General features: G+C 40.5%; 1 protein-coding gene across 11 annotated transcripts in view; it reads right to left on the bottom strand.

Annotated features, from left to right (window-relative positions):
• Positions 1-15,420, bottom strand: part of NF2 (neurofibromin 2) — a 79,104-nt gene that overhangs the window by 31,043 nt on the left and 32,641 nt on the right. For 5 of the 11 annotated variants that reach the window (XM_038575592.1, XM_038575585.1, XM_038575584.1 and 2 more), the window contains 4 exons: positions 7,511-7,579; positions 6,554-6,636; positions 4,391-4,466; positions 86-220 (listed from right to left, as the gene is read on the bottom strand). In XM_038575592.1, the coding sequence (XP_038431520.1) occupies positions 86-220; positions 4,391-4,466; positions 6,554-6,636; positions 7,511-7,579 (363 nt within the window). The other 6 variants (XR_005379363.1, XR_005379366.1, XR_005379365.1 and 3 more) reach the window with 6 other exon arrangements.

Genomic DNA, 15,420 nt, shown 5'->3' with positions numbered 1-15,420 from the left:
CTCGGGACCACTATAGCAAGGAGGAGAGAGGGGGAAAGTCCATAAGCTGCGTGACTGGCCCATCTGCATGCGAAGCATGTCCTACCTCCTTGTCGCTGTATGAGATATTACGGATTTCATTCCATGGGAAGGAGATCTTGGGGGTCAGCCTGTTCTCAGGGTCATAGATGTGAAGCCCCAGAGCATCCACTCCAAGCAGCAACTCGGTGCCCTTTTTATTCTGTAGATTGAACAAAGATCAGTCACTATCAGCACCGGTGGAAGTTTGAAATTTTATTCAACTTCCTAAAGAAACTGGCATACACGGTTATATCTGACGAGTTCCAACAGGCCTCAACAGAAGTCACAGCTATTGTGTAACCCAGGGGGCCCCCAGCTTCCTAAATTGGGGCAGGCAGAGGCAAAATACAGTTCTCAGGGCTCATGTCCCAGAGACGGGTCACTGGGGCCTTCTGTTACTGGCTCGATGGCTAATATAGCAGCAATCTAAGCATTGTTACCTTCAATTAAATACTGTAGTCATCCCCTGCCCCCCTTCATCTGTGGTTTTGCTTTCTACAGTTTCAGTTACCAAGGTCTGGAAGCAGATGATCCTCCTTCTGAACTACCATTAGGTCAGTAGTAGCCTAATGCTACATCACAACACCTATGTGATTCACTTTACTTCGTCTCTTCATGTAGACATTTTATCATCTCACATCATCATAAAAAGAGTGAGTACAGTACAATAAGATGTTTTGAGAGAGAAAGAACATGTTCACATAGCTTTTATTATACTATACTGTTATAACCGTTCTTTTTTTGTTATTATTGTTATTACTCTCTTACATTGTGCCTAATTTATATATTAAACTTAACACAAGTATACATATTTTAAAAAAAACATATTATAGTATACATAGGGTCTGGTATTATCCACGGTAGCAGGCATTCATGGGGGGGTCTTGGAAAGGTACCTCTGTGGATGAGGGGGAACTATTATAATCAGGTTATCATAGATGTAGAATAAAAATCTGTAGGATTAAAAAAACAAAAAAAAAAAAACCCGTAGGATTAAACATCTCTTACATTAAAAGAAAACGTAGCTGTACTACCAGAAGGAAAATTCTTTTTTTTTTTTTTTTTAAGTAGACAATATGCCCAGAGTAGAGCCCAACGCAGGGCTTGAACTCATGACCCTGAGATTAAGACCTGAGCTGAGATCAAGAGTCTGACACTTAACTGAACCACCCAGGTGGCCCACTAGAAAGAAAACTCTAAGTGCTGGGATCAAAGGGTTTTCTTTTTTTTAAAAAAAACAGAATCCTATTTATTTACTCATGAGAGACACAGAGAGAATGAGGCAGAGACACGGGCAGAGGGAGAAGCAGGCTCCCTGCAAGGAGCCTGATGTGGGACTCGATCCCGGGGCCCAGGATCATATCCAGAGCTAAAGGCAGATGCCCAACCTCTGAGCCACCCAGGTGTCCCCAAATGGTTTTATTTTATTTTTTTTTAATTTTTATGTATTTATGATAGTCACAGAGAGAGAGAGAGAGAGAGAGAGAGAGAGAGAGAGGCAGAGACATAGGCAGAGGGAGAAGCAGGCTCCATGCAGGGAGTCTGATGTGGGATTCGATCCCGGGTCTCCAGGATCGCGCCCTGGGCCAAAGGCAGGCGCCAAACCGCTGCGCCACCCAGGGATCCCCCAAATGGTTTTATTTTATGTTAAAATGTATTCTTAAGTGTAATAAAGCAAATATAGTAAAATGTTAATTATAGAACCTAGACAGTGGGTATATATGGATATTCACTGTAAAATTCTTTCAACTTTCTTATATGTTCAAAATTGTTTATAATAGAATATTGGAAAAAATTTACCAGAATGAATTGTATATAAATACCTCAGGGTGCCTGGGTGGCTCAGTCGGTTAAGTATCTGAATCTTAGTTTTGGCTCAGGTCATGATCTCAGGATCCTGGGATCAAGCCACAGGTCGAGTTCTGTGCTCAGTGGGGAATCTGCTTAAGATTCTCTCCCTCTAAAAAAAAAAAAAAAAAAAAGATTCTCTCCCTCTTCCCCCCTCCCACCCTTCCTCAAATAACTAAATCTTTTAAAAAAGAAATTATACCTCAATAAAGTTGTTTGAAATGTTAACTGATTGTACATATGTTGGTTGGCAGTCAGAGTAGACACAGAGCAAGTGTCCTGGACCCCCAGATCACTGACCCAGCTATGCACCTGGAAGCTACATCCTCAGGCTGAAGGCCCATACACCTGCACTGTGTGGTGTGGCCTTTGTGTGGTAATAGAAGGAAGCTCCCTGTACAAGGACTTAAAGCATCTGACCTGTTGCTGACAACTAGGAAACTGAACCAGACTCAAGGGCAGGAAAATAGGTCTGCAAACCGAGAAGGTGCTCAGACTGTGATAAGAAGGACCAATCTAACAATAGGTGTCAGGTGGACAAGTGAGTGCTCCAAGATAAATCTTTTTACTCCTTCAAAAGCCCCCAGGTCCGGTGCTATTACCAAACCTTGAGAGAGATTCCTCTGTTTGCCTGAAAAGCTCTTAAAATTACCGCACTAACACAAGTGAGTCTTTGCTTTTTGTTTTGTTTTTTTAAAGATTTTATTTATTCATGAGAGACAGAGAGAGAGAGAGGCAGAGACACAGGCAAAGGGAGAAGCAGGCTCCATGCAGGGAGCCCGACGTGGGACTCAATCCCGGGTCTCCAGGAACATGCCCTGGGCTGAAGGCAGGCGCTAAACCACTGAGCCACCCAGGCGTCCCACAAGTGAGTCTTTGTACTTTTAAGTGCTGCGGTACAGTTTGGAAAATGACATAATTCATTATGTTTGTGACTAGTTTAAATTAAAAAAAATAAAAAAGGATTCTACCCTCTGCTTCCTATCATGACTCCCAACACTTCGAGAGAATAAACAAAGAGAGGCAGGATTCAAGCAGTCTCTGTTAAATTGTTTTAAGCACATAATTTTCTTAGTTGATGGTGAAATCAGGGGAACTTGAACACAAAAGACACTAAAATATCCATTAGCCGTGTCTACTGTGTAATACAAAACACATACACACACACAATTGTGTATTTTAATCTGCTATAGAAATATTTCCTAGTAAGAAACTTTTTTAAAGGACTGTAAAACACTACTTTTCTAGTATCTAGATGGTGGGCATATGGGCCAAGAGGAATTAAGTGGCCAAAACCACAGAAATGTGTTAAATTAGTCTCACCTTAAACAAACCAATCAGCAGATAAAAATTAATAAAACTTAAGAAAGTAACCTTTTGCGTTAATATAGAAAGTCTTTTAGGCACTTGTTTACTATATGAAATAACAGAACTTGCCAGTATAATTTTATACAAAGCAATCCATTAAAAAATTTGTATTTAAAAAACAAATCAGGTAGAAAGCTATCCTACATTATTTAAAATGTATTATAATTTACTTAAATTGCATACAAAATTTATAGGAACCCAAAAAAGGAAAGCAAACCATAATTATGGTATGAAAGGTGAGCCACTGAAGCGCTGGATGGCTCAGTCAGTTAAGTGTCTGACTTCTGATTTTAGCTCAGGTCATGATCTCAGGGTCCTGGGATTGAGTCCCCAGCGTCCCTGTGCTGGGTGTGGAGTCTGCCTAAGATTCTCTCTCCCTCTCCTTCTGCCCCTCCCACCACCCCCCTCTCTCAAAAGGAAGTAAGGAAGGAAGGCAGGCAGGCAGGCAGGCAGACTGCTGTGGGTGATTGTTTAACATCTACTTATCTGCAATTTGGAACCAGCAATAGAGTACCTGAGCCAACTGCATGAATTCCTCTGGAAGGAGCTCCCATGTGCTGCATCTAGCAGCAGAACCTCTGGAGAAAGAGGCTCAAGAGGCTCACAGAGCCAGGACTGAAAACAGAAGCCTCTGGTGCAGAAGCAGTGAGTTCCCAGAGGACAGTGGGACTATTAATGGTCTAAATAGAAAACCAATTAGCCTGCTAGTGAGAACGAGAGTCCTACCCAAACAAATCAGTAAGCTATAAAAGCAGCTTTACTCTTCCTTGTGGCCTGGGGGAAGAAAGTATTTACAGGTGCTCTCTGTGGGCCAGATCCCAAAGAGCCAGAAATAATCAAACCTTACACTCAGAGCATTCAAACAGGTTTCTGCTGAGCATAGGACCAGGCCCAAGTCCCCTTGGGGGCTCAACTGACAATTAATTACCTAGGATCTAACTGAAGTCCAAAAATAGAAAATGAGACTATAAGACCCTCTCCCCTTCCTCTTCTCTTCTCCATTGAACCATTAAAGAGTCTGCCACCCTGGAAGAAGGAAGTAACCCATTTTAGCAGTCTGCATCTGATTCAGTCTCTGTTTATACACAGGGAACTCAAAGAGGCTTCAACACACCCGGATTGCAAAGTAGTTCACACCGTACATCTCCAGGTCCTGAGCTATCTTCAAATATTCCATTTCAGCTTCATCCCTGTGAGGAGAATGAAAGACGCTGTCACTGGAGCTAAGTGAGAAAACAGAGGGCGGGCCAACCTGTGTGCCAGCCAGAGCAGATACCAACAGAGCTCTTCCCAGCCCTAAGTCTATGAAACACACCGAGGTCAAGCAGAATTTCCCATCCCCATAAAAGCCAGAGAACAGATTCATTACAGTGTCTCTTGGCTTCAATTTCATGCTTTGTCCTTGGTAAATAATGATACTCGGCTCAAGGAATTCAAGAAAGCACGTGGTATATTATCTTCACCTCTCAAATGGATTTGGATATGCAGAATTAAGTTGTGGCTTTATTTGATTGTGAACTTTCTTCACCTAGGTTTTGGTATTCAAACAATTCTCTCTGAGAGCTACCTTCCTGACTTTTATTTCTTTGGGTGCTGTTGGAGGTTAGGCCAAGAGCTATCTGGGCTGTAAAATCCAAGCCAGGTCACCTATTTCTAAGCTATGAGTCAAATTTAAAGTAAGCTCTTAAAGCAGCAATGACTTGCAGAAAACTTCCAAATAGGTACAATATTGAAATATTTTAACTTGATCTCGCTATGACCTTGCCTCTTGTCTTTCTCCAATCTCAAAATGTTCTCAAATGAATTTTAAAAATTCAGCCTAAGAGAACATACAGTGTTAGCAAGCATGTGGAGCAACTAGAAATCACACACACTGCTGATGTAAATTGCTATAATAACTCTTGAAAAATTGTTTGATGTTATTTTATTTTATTTTTTGATGATGCTATTTTAATAGCAAAAACCGAAAGACAGCCCAACACCCTCAATGTCCATCAGTAGTACAATGGATAACTCACGCTTTATTAATATAGTGGAATTCTGCACAGCAATGAAAATGAAAATTTTACTGCTGTTACATACCACAAACCCAAATCTCACAATATGATGCTGAGTAAAAGAAGTGAGACACAAAAAATAAAGGCTGTCCCACTGCATTTATAAAAAACTTAAAACAGGCACCACTACTCAATGGAATTAGGGATCAGAAGAGTAGTTAGCTTTGAGCAGGAAGGATGGTGAGTTAAGGCAGGGGGGTCATGTGCTATCGTCACCTGGTATTACACGGTATTTTCACTTTGTGATAATTCATTGAGTGGTACATTTATGACTTGTCCACTTTTCAGTACACAGATTTTTTATTTTTTTATTTTATTTTATTATTATTATGTTTTTAATTTATTTATGATAGTCACAGAGAGAGAGAGAGAGAGAGGCAGAGACACAGGCAGAGGGAGAAGCAGGCTCCATGCACCGGGAGCCCGATGTGGGATTCGATCCCGGGTCTCCAGGATCGCGCCCTGGGCCAAAGGCAGGCACCAAACCGCTGCGCCACCCAGGGATCCCAGTACACAAATTTTTTAAAACAAAAGCACATTATAGGAAGTTGATTTGGCGAAGAGGATGGTATTTTAAAGGCTAATGAAAAGATTATCAGTTCCTACAGTGATCAGGGAAATGCTAATGAATACTTAAGATTCAATAAGTCACCTTTTAGATTACAAAAATTAGATTGATAAAAATGAATATTGGGGAGAGAAATGCGGGGGGAAGACATGCACATACATTGTTCGTAGGTAGGTAAATAAATAAATCTTTCTGGAAGGCGATTTAGTGGCACCTGTCAACACAAAATGCTCACATCCTTTGACTCAGCAACTCTTGCAAAGAATGTATCCTCAGAACTACTCATTTAATTATATAACAATATTAGACTGTACACTGCAGGAAGCAAAAATCTATAGCTTCTCCAAATGTCATCAGTAGAAGAATGGACAAAAAAGCTATGGGATATCCATACACTCTAATCCTTAACATGAAACTGAATCACCAATGAATGTAATGGGTCTGTACATCTGGACAGACTGTGCATGCATTAGAAGAAGGACACAAAACTGAAGGCCAGCTACTCCCAGCTCTCCCTTTTCCTTCTATATACCTTGGTACTGCATTTTGTTCAACAAGCATGTCCTAATTTTGTATTCCAAAAACAAAACAAAACAACAAGAACAACAAAAAACCCATATGGAAATGTAAACCCATAATGAAGCAGCCTCACCTGGCTCGGCCTCGGTGCTCTGCGTACCAGGCTGTAATTCTCTCCTCCCACATTTCTGGAGTCATTTGATACAGATTTATTACCTACCAAAAAATAGAGTGAAACAAAAAACCCACACACAAAGAAAATTTGGGTATTGTTTGCCATTTTTATAATTATGCATCATTTTTACAGAACAGCAAAGCTATTTTTAAAAAGCCACATATAGGGAGCCAGTAACATTGCAGAGGTGGGTGTGTAAACAAGCGCCATTCAATCTGAGTCACAACTTAGAAGGGTGCACCGTTACTCAGGCCTAAGTGCACCCCTTGCCCAGCTGCAGCCCCTCTTTCTCGGGCTGTGCATCCCAGAGGGAGAAGCTCGGACAAGCTCTGTCAGAAGTGCTCACTAATCTTGGGTCTGCTGGCTGGGCCAAACTGTATGTGCTGCTCCCTCCTTCTGCACAAAAGCCATCAAAGGAGCAGGGAAAGTCAGGGAAAGGTGAGAAGCAGGCCTTTATTACACATGACAGATGAGTGGAGCTATAAAATGGGGAGCAGCAAAAGGGAGGGAAGGCCTGCTTCTGTGGCTAATGGACAATAAAAACACCACCAAGGATTAAAAACAATGTCCACCCCAATTCATCTCTGTTCTCCCTGCCCCACTGCAAACAGCTCAGCTCCCTGAGCTGAACACATGCTGCTCCAACAGTCTTTCCTGGGAATCACCGGTGCTCACCCACTTTGAAGGAAACAAACATTCAAAGCCATGCTAGCTCTGGCAATGGTAAACAAACTTCATGAACCAGTGCTTTTTAATATTCTTAACAGAAATTCTACATTTCTTATTCACGATTGATTACAAAATATTTATTTAAATGTTTTTGCCAGGTACTTCCAATATTCCTTCAAGTCCCCCAGTTACCTTTTCATAGACCACATCTCCACTGCGTCTCCCCAAACGGGACTGATTTCTTACCCTTTTTGGAAGCAATTCCTCTTGGGCCAAAAATCCACGTTTGTGAACAGAGGGGTCGTAGTCACCATACTGGAAGGAGAAGAAAGGGAGGGCAAGTGATTGAGATTCTAGAGACAAATGCCATTTCTGAACAGAGCTCGACTCTATCTTATCCCCTCCCAGCTCGGGGAGCAATTCAGTTCCAATTCAGTTCCAATGACAAGTCAAGATTTCAACCTTGCTAGTTTGTTATCCTTGAATGAAAATACAAAGCTGATTATATCTATGAACAGAGTTGTATAATCCGTGAGGGATGGATGGGTGATGTGCTAATAAGAATGTGACATTTGTATGGAAATGTAGCTGTGTTTTCTAACCCACAAAGAAAGCAGCCACTACCAAAACATTAGCTTTTGAAAGGAAATAACAAAACACAACTGTGAAAGTTGTAATTAGCAACGTGTGATAAGAGTCTTACCTACAAATCCTTCTAAGTGGATGGTAATTGGAGCCAATTGCTAGGTTGGGAGCTGGGAATAACGCAGGCAGTAGTTTTAATACCTTTCATTCAGGCTCTGAAAAGTGCTTTGGAGAAATCTGATACCAATGCTGTCATTCCCATTGCACAAAGAAACGAGAAAAAGGTTAACTAATTTCCCTGAAGCTACAGAGCAAGTGACTAGTGGGGCCAGAAATAGGCCCTGTATTTTAATGTACCCATTCAGGGACAATAACTTGGAAATTCATATTCTGATTTAAGAAAAAATATCCCTGGGACGCCTGAGTGGCTCAGTCGGTTAAGTGCCTGCCGCCTTTGTCTCAGGGCATGATCCCCAGGTCTTGGGATTGAGCCCCATATCAGGCTCCTTGCTCAGGGGGGAGCCTGCTTCTCTCTCTCCCTCTGCTACTTCCCCTGCTTGTGTGCACACTCTCTCTCTGTCAAATAAATAAATAAAATCTTTAAAAGAAGAAAAAAGAAAAAATCTCTCTTTCCGAGAAAACTTAAGTCTGACCAGGAATAAAAAAATGAAGGCATTTTTCTTTCTTTCTTTCTTTTTTTTTTCAGAGAGAGAGAGCGCACATGAGCAAGTGGGCAGTGAGGAAGGGCAGAGGGAGAGGAGAGAATCTTACACAAACTCCCCGCTCAGTAATGAGCCCAACACAGGGCTCAGTCTCTTGACTACGAGATCATGATCTGAGCCAAAATCAAGAGTCAGAAGCTTAAGTGACTTAGCCACCCAGGCGCCCCCCAAAATAAAGGTATTTCTTAGAAGCAACTATGAACATATTAAATATAAAAATCAAAGCCTGTCTCTTGGGATTGAACAATGTTCATTAGCAACTTTAAATTGTGCCTTATTCCCATGCCACCCTGTTAAAAAAGTACTATGAATTAATTAATGTTTTCTATGAATCTCATCATTATCTTTCAAATAGCAGAATTGTACCACGCTATTTTATGAATGTTAAAGTAATTAACTTGTCAAATTTAAATATTTAAAATATGCCACAGTTTCTGTACCTCTGTCTAGGCATGTCTTCATTTAAAAAAACCTGAAGGAACCTGGTATCTCTTGATGTCCCAAAGGCCTGAGGATGTGATGAGCCAGTAACTGGACTGAGTTTTAAGGGCATTGTCTTGGGAGGGAGCTGCAGAGTATAGGCAGCGGCCTAGCTCTGGAAGCAGGCTGCTAAAGGCTCAATCCCAGCTCTTCCACTTAGTAGCTGTAATCTTAGAAATTTTTGTGTCTCAGTTTTCTCATCTGTTAAATGGGGGATAATGACACTATTTGTCTTACAGGACTTTGGGAGGATTAAATGAAATAATACCCATAAAAATTGTAAAACTATATTTGACACATAGCACTCAATACAACCTGATATCAAAAGACAAAAACTCAGTGGTGCCTGGATGGTCAGTCAGTTAAGCAGTTAAGCATCTGCCTTCGGCTCAGGTCATAATCCCGGGGTCCTGGAATTGAGCCCCACATTGGGCTCCTCGCTCAGCAGGGAGCCTGCTTCTCCCTCTCCCTCTGCCTGTTGCTCCCCCTGTTTGTGCTCTGTCAAACAAATAAAAATCTTACCAAAAAAAGGCCAAAAACTCTGATTGCATTACCTCTGAGTCTCTTTCCTAATTTGTCACATGAGTGTTGGTCTTAGAGGATTTTGAAGGGGGGCTGGTCTGGAGTATCCCTCTGAGGCCTGGGACATCCTCCCTCTCAACTTCAGCTTTCTTATCTGAAAAGCCAGGGTCATAATAGTGCCTACCTGGTAAGGGGGTGATGAGGATGAAGATGATCTAGAGAAGCATTTTTACATAGTGCTTGGCTTATTGCAAATGTCAGTATTATCCTCTGCATTATTTATGACATTGGTCACTGTTTGCCTCTCTGATTTCTGAAGGAGTAGGATGCGAAAGCAAGCTGTTAGTTGCATTTGCAAACCTCTTAATGGTGCTGACCAAACTCTAAATGCAGAAGTAAGCAGATATGCAAAGTTAAAGTTGTAAATCCAGGTTCCAAAGGCTCATGAGATTAATGACCCACATTATCATACTGAGCTCCCAGCTACTTCAGTGATCAAATGTTACACATCTGAGCAATGCAGAGGCAGCTTAAGGAACTTCATCACTGGACTAACTCCACTTACAACATTAAAGCCACCTTGATGTGTGTGTCTGCTCTCAAATGTCTCCTTAAAAAACAAAAGGAGGAGAAAATCTTTAAGTGGTGGCAGTTGGTTAAGATAAAAGAAAGTCGTGCCACTCCGTAGATGGAGATGGCTGTCCCTCACCCTCTCTGTACACATGCATTCTAAAAACAGCCTGGAGTGAATTTACTTTAAAGCTAATGAAGTTTGGGTTTTTAGGTCCCCACACCTGGGTAGGCTTGAATCTAATTTTATATTCACAATTTGGTATTCTTGCATTTAAAAAAGAAGCCCCCCCCAAAAAAAAGAAGCCCCTAAGTTCTATCAACTTTAGGCCCCACAAAACCTGGATCCACTCTAATATAAACCAATTGAATTTAAACTCAAGAAAGAAAGGAGCTCACCATTTAAAGGACTCTTGAAGTCAATTCTTAGGTTAAATAGAAACTTTTTCTGGATGTGAAATGCTATCCAACCTCTATATACACGGAAAATTAGACCAAATGCTTTGAACAGGATTTCACAAAACAAAGATTTGATCAATACATACATAGAACAAATAGATTCTTACCACATACCAGTCCACTAAATTCCAGGTGGATTAAAGACTCAAACCTATAAATGAAAATCCATAAAAATACCAGAACAAAATATAGGATATGTGTACAACGGTTGGTGAAACCATTCTAAAATCACTCAAAACATAAAAAGAAAAAGATTGACAAATCTGATACATGTAAAAAGAGATAAAAGGTTAACACCCATAATATATGGAGCTCCTATAAATCATTTAGAAAAAGACAATACAGTAGAAAAATGGGTAAGCTCTAAACACTTGATTCACAGAGGAAAGAAATACAAATCACAAGGAAATCTGTGAAAATATTCTCAGCCCCTATGGTAATCAGGAAACGAAAACTTCAGGAAAAAAATTCCTTTTCTGTCAGATTAGCAAAAATTTTGAAAGACTATTAACATCCACTGTTGCTGAGGATGTAGAAAAACAGGTATTCTCACATGCTGTTCTTAAAAGTTAAATTAGAACAGGATGTGTGAGTGGCTCAGTGGTTGAGCATCTGCCTTTGGCTCAGGTCATGATCCTGGGGTCCTGGGATCCAGTCCCGCATCAGGCTCCCTACAGGGAGCCTGCTTCTCCCTCTGCCTATGATTCTGCTTCTCTTTCTCTCCGTGTCTCTCATGAATAAATAAGTAAAATCTTTAAAAAAAAAAAAAAAAAAGTTAAATTAGGACAAAACTTTTGGAGGACAATTTGGCCATACATATTTAATGTTTTTTATTCCAATAAATACACAAAATTCACCATTGTAAACATACAATTCAGCAGTCTTTAGGATATTCAGAATGTTGTACAACTACTGCCACTATCTAATTCCAGAATATTTCCATCACCCCAAAAAGAAATCCCATACCCATTTAGCAGTGGAGCAGTGAAGTCCTGATTGCCTCCTCCTTCCAGCCCCTGGCAACCACTAAATCTACTTTCTGTCTCTACGGATTTGCCTGTTCTGGACATTTCATATAAGTGGAATCACACAATAGGCAGCCTTTTATGTCTGGTTTCTTTCACTCAGCATTATTTAAATTTTAAAAGTTCTTATCCTTCAGCCCAGTTATGCCATTTCTTGGTATTTATTCTAGAGAAAGATTGTTCCTATGTGCCCAAAGACGCATATTCAAAGATGTGCACTGCATTTGTTTAAACAATAGAAGAAAAACAAACCTACATATCTACCAATAATGAGACATTTAAATAATCCACAGTCCCTCTTTTTCAGGAAATACTGTTCGGTAGTTTAAAAACGAGGTGGACAGGGACTCCTGGGTGGCTCAGTGGTTGAACATCTGCCTTTGGCTCAGATTGTGATCCTAGGATCCTGGGATGGAGTCCCACATGAGGCTCCTCACAGGGAGCCTGCCTCTCCCTCTGCCTATGTCTCTGCCTCTCTTTCTGTGTCTCTCATAAATAAATAAAATCTTTTTTAAAAATTTAAAAATAAAAATTTAAAAATAAATAAATAAAAATGAAGTGGATCATCTATTCTAATAGTTTTAAGTAAAAAAGGCACACTGTATGGGAGTTCCTCTGGAGTAGCCACCTACAAGTGGAATTCTGGGGACACGGGGACGGGGTGTCCTCTCACCAGATGGGCTCCTATTGCATCCATCATTTTATAGGGATCAGGCCAGTTCACAGTCCCTTTCCATCAGCACATGGGCTCAAACAACGTTTGTCTCTTATTTACTAATCCTTGTCAATCTCATGAGTTTGAAATGTATGTTAGTATTGCTTTAATTTTTCTTTTTCTTGACTACCAGTGATATTGAACATCTTTTTGTATTTACTGACCATTCTCATGTTCTCTTCTTTTTTTTTTTTCTCATGTTCTCTTCTATAAAGTGCCTGTTATGCATGCCTTTATACTCATATACTTTTTCTCATATACTCAAGAATCCTTTATATTCTGGAATATATCCACAATTCTGCTTGTAGAAATCTACCTTAAGCGGAGAAAGCTTTTGCACCTGTACACAAGGACTCATATAAAAGGATTTTCAGTAAGCATTGTTTATAATATGAGGAAGAAGGGAGCAACTAAACTTACCTTTCCCTTCAAAGGGGGATGGATCAGTAAATTAGGCTTACTCATCAATGGCCACCATATAGCAATTACGATCATCTACATCTACACATACAACATGATACATCTCAAAATTGATGTTGAGTAGGAAAAAATATCAATATCTAAAAATATAAGCCAAAAAAGGGCTGAGGGAATGTGCAAAGTATAGTACCATTTATATTTAACTTTTACCTCCTGGATATTCTCAAGCTGGTCTCCTCCCATCCAACTGACTACTGCCAGAGGTATGATCCTTAAAGCCTCTCACCAGGATAACCACCGCACAGCCTTCTAACAGGTCTCCCTGCTTCCAAATCTGCCTCACTCCAATCTGTCCTTCACAGAGCCACCAGTCCAAGTCCCTGCTCCACTGGGTGTCGGGTATACTTGGACCCAAGCTCGAGCTTGTAAATAAACCCTTGTGTGTTTGCATCAGTGTCGGCTCCTTGGTGGTTTCTCGGATACATAATCTTGGGCACAACATCTCTAAACTATAATAACTGGCTCTGCACCACCCACACAATAAAGTTAAGACCCTTTATGATCGGGACCCATATAGACTTCTCCAGGCTTAATACTTGCCACTCTTCACCTATACTTTATGCATCCCCAACTTTTTAAGTGCCTGGCATCAAAGAGTACCAAGAAACACTAAGCCTCTTCTCCCACCATTCGTTTCTCTGAACACTAAGAGTCTGTCTATAGGTAAGCATTGCAAGACTGGTAAATTACATACCATTCTCTCCCAAAGTCATTTTTTTTTTTTTTTTTTTTTTATGTATGATAGTCACAGAGAGAGAGAGAGAGGCAGAGACACAGGCAGAGGGAGAAGCAGGCTCCACACACCGGGAGCCCGATGTGGGAGCCGATCCCGGGTCTCCAGGATCGCGCCCTGGGCCAAAGGCAGGCGCCAAACCACTGCGCCACCCAGGGATCCCTCCCAAAGTCATTTTTAATTAGAACACATTTCAAACACCAAAACCCAACAGGAGGCTTAAAACATTGCAAGATGGTTTGGTATGTCATGTGACTGGACCAAAAAAAAAAAAAAAAACACACACAAAACAACAAAAAAACCAAGCAACAAAAAAAACCCCAAACCCAGCTCAGATTTTTTTTTTTAATTTTTATTTATTTATGATAGTCACAGAGAGAGAGAGAGAGGCAGAGACGTAGGCAGAGGGAGAAGCAGGCTCCCTGCACCGGGAGCCTGATGTGGGATTCGATCCTGGGTCTCCAGGATTGCGCCCTGGGCCAAAGGCAGGCGCCAAACCGCTGCGCCACCCAGGGATCCCCCCAGCTCAGATTTTTGATTCAAACAGTCAAACATAACTCAAACTCTAACCAAGAAATATGGTTCTTGTCAACTGAACCATGTGATTAATATTTGTATTTATACTTTGAGGGTAATTGTTTCTTTATGCTTTGGAATTAGCTGTGTCTATATCATTCGAACAGCTGAAATACTGTAATGAATACATTTGTGCATAATTACATTCCAAGTGTTAATGAGCCCAATTCCCTTTCACACCATACTTCTAAAGTTCTTGTCTGTTTCAGAAAGATTGTGGGAGAAAACAAACTGAATATTATGGAAGAAAACCAGTATAGTTTCCTGAAAAGTTTGGACTTATGTGACCCTACAAATGAATCTGGAATTTGTAGAAAGACAGTGCGTGCTATCCAGAGACCTCCCTACACAGGAAGGGCAAGAGTCAGGCCACCCCTACACTAGGGTTCTCATCCCAGCTCTACTCTCTAGTTCCATTCTGCTTCAAATCCCATCCATCAAGAAGTGGGTATAAATCCCATTAAAAAAAGAATTAATATAAAGTATTACGACTTTAGACAAATTACTAATTCTTTCTGAACATTAAATTACTCATCTGCAAAATGGGCATAATGCTCTCAAGCTGTGGCTCACGGAAAAGACTAGACTGAGTATCACACGAAATATTCATGTGTGACAACACTTTGTAAAACTGTAAAACATTACAGGCATGTAAGATCTTTTTAATATTGTAATCAGAGATACCTTTTTAATGTTAACCAACAGTCCTAGCAACCGGAAGCACATTATAATAATCTTTAGTTTCTCAAATGCAAACTTGAAGCCATAGATCACCTTTATTTGTAAGATCCTGAAAATTTACACTGGAAAAAACAGTTAGAACATCCTCCTCCATATGAACCACATATGCTGTCTGTGAATCACTTTCATCTCTAAATTAGTAGGATCCAAATTAGTAGGGCTTTCCTACAGTGAAATCTGTTTAAGCAAACATCTGCTGGTTCCCTGAAAAGTTATTTTTTTCCACAGGTGGCCTTTGAATTTGTGGTCCAAAATCCATGCAAAGGAAATGTAGCCTTTGAGATTAAAGCCCTTCAAAGAGAGGTAGTGTCCTTGAGAGCTTGGGTCTCCTCTCAGCTGGGGAGAAAGCGTGCTAAAAAGGAACTAGGTTCTGGGCCAGGAAGTGCTCAGATTTGATGAGAATGACAATGACTGCTTCATCACTGTCAGGGCAATACTGATTGAAAGGACACATTTTTCCTGTTATTAATATTCTTAATCAAAGCATAAAAGGAAGCATATGTTTTAGTTGAATCAAGGCCCATTTTCTGTTTTTTTCAATTACTCAT

This window comes from Canis lupus, chromosome 26 (assembly GCF_011100685.1).
Source record: "Canis lupus familiaris isolate Mischka breed German Shepherd chromosome 26, alternate assembly UU_Cfam_GSD_1.0, whole genome shotgun sequence".
Lineage (NCBI taxonomy): Eukaryota > Metazoa > Chordata > Mammalia > Carnivora > Canidae > Canis > Canis lupus.
This window is presented reverse-complemented; position numbering and strand designations above follow the sequence as displayed.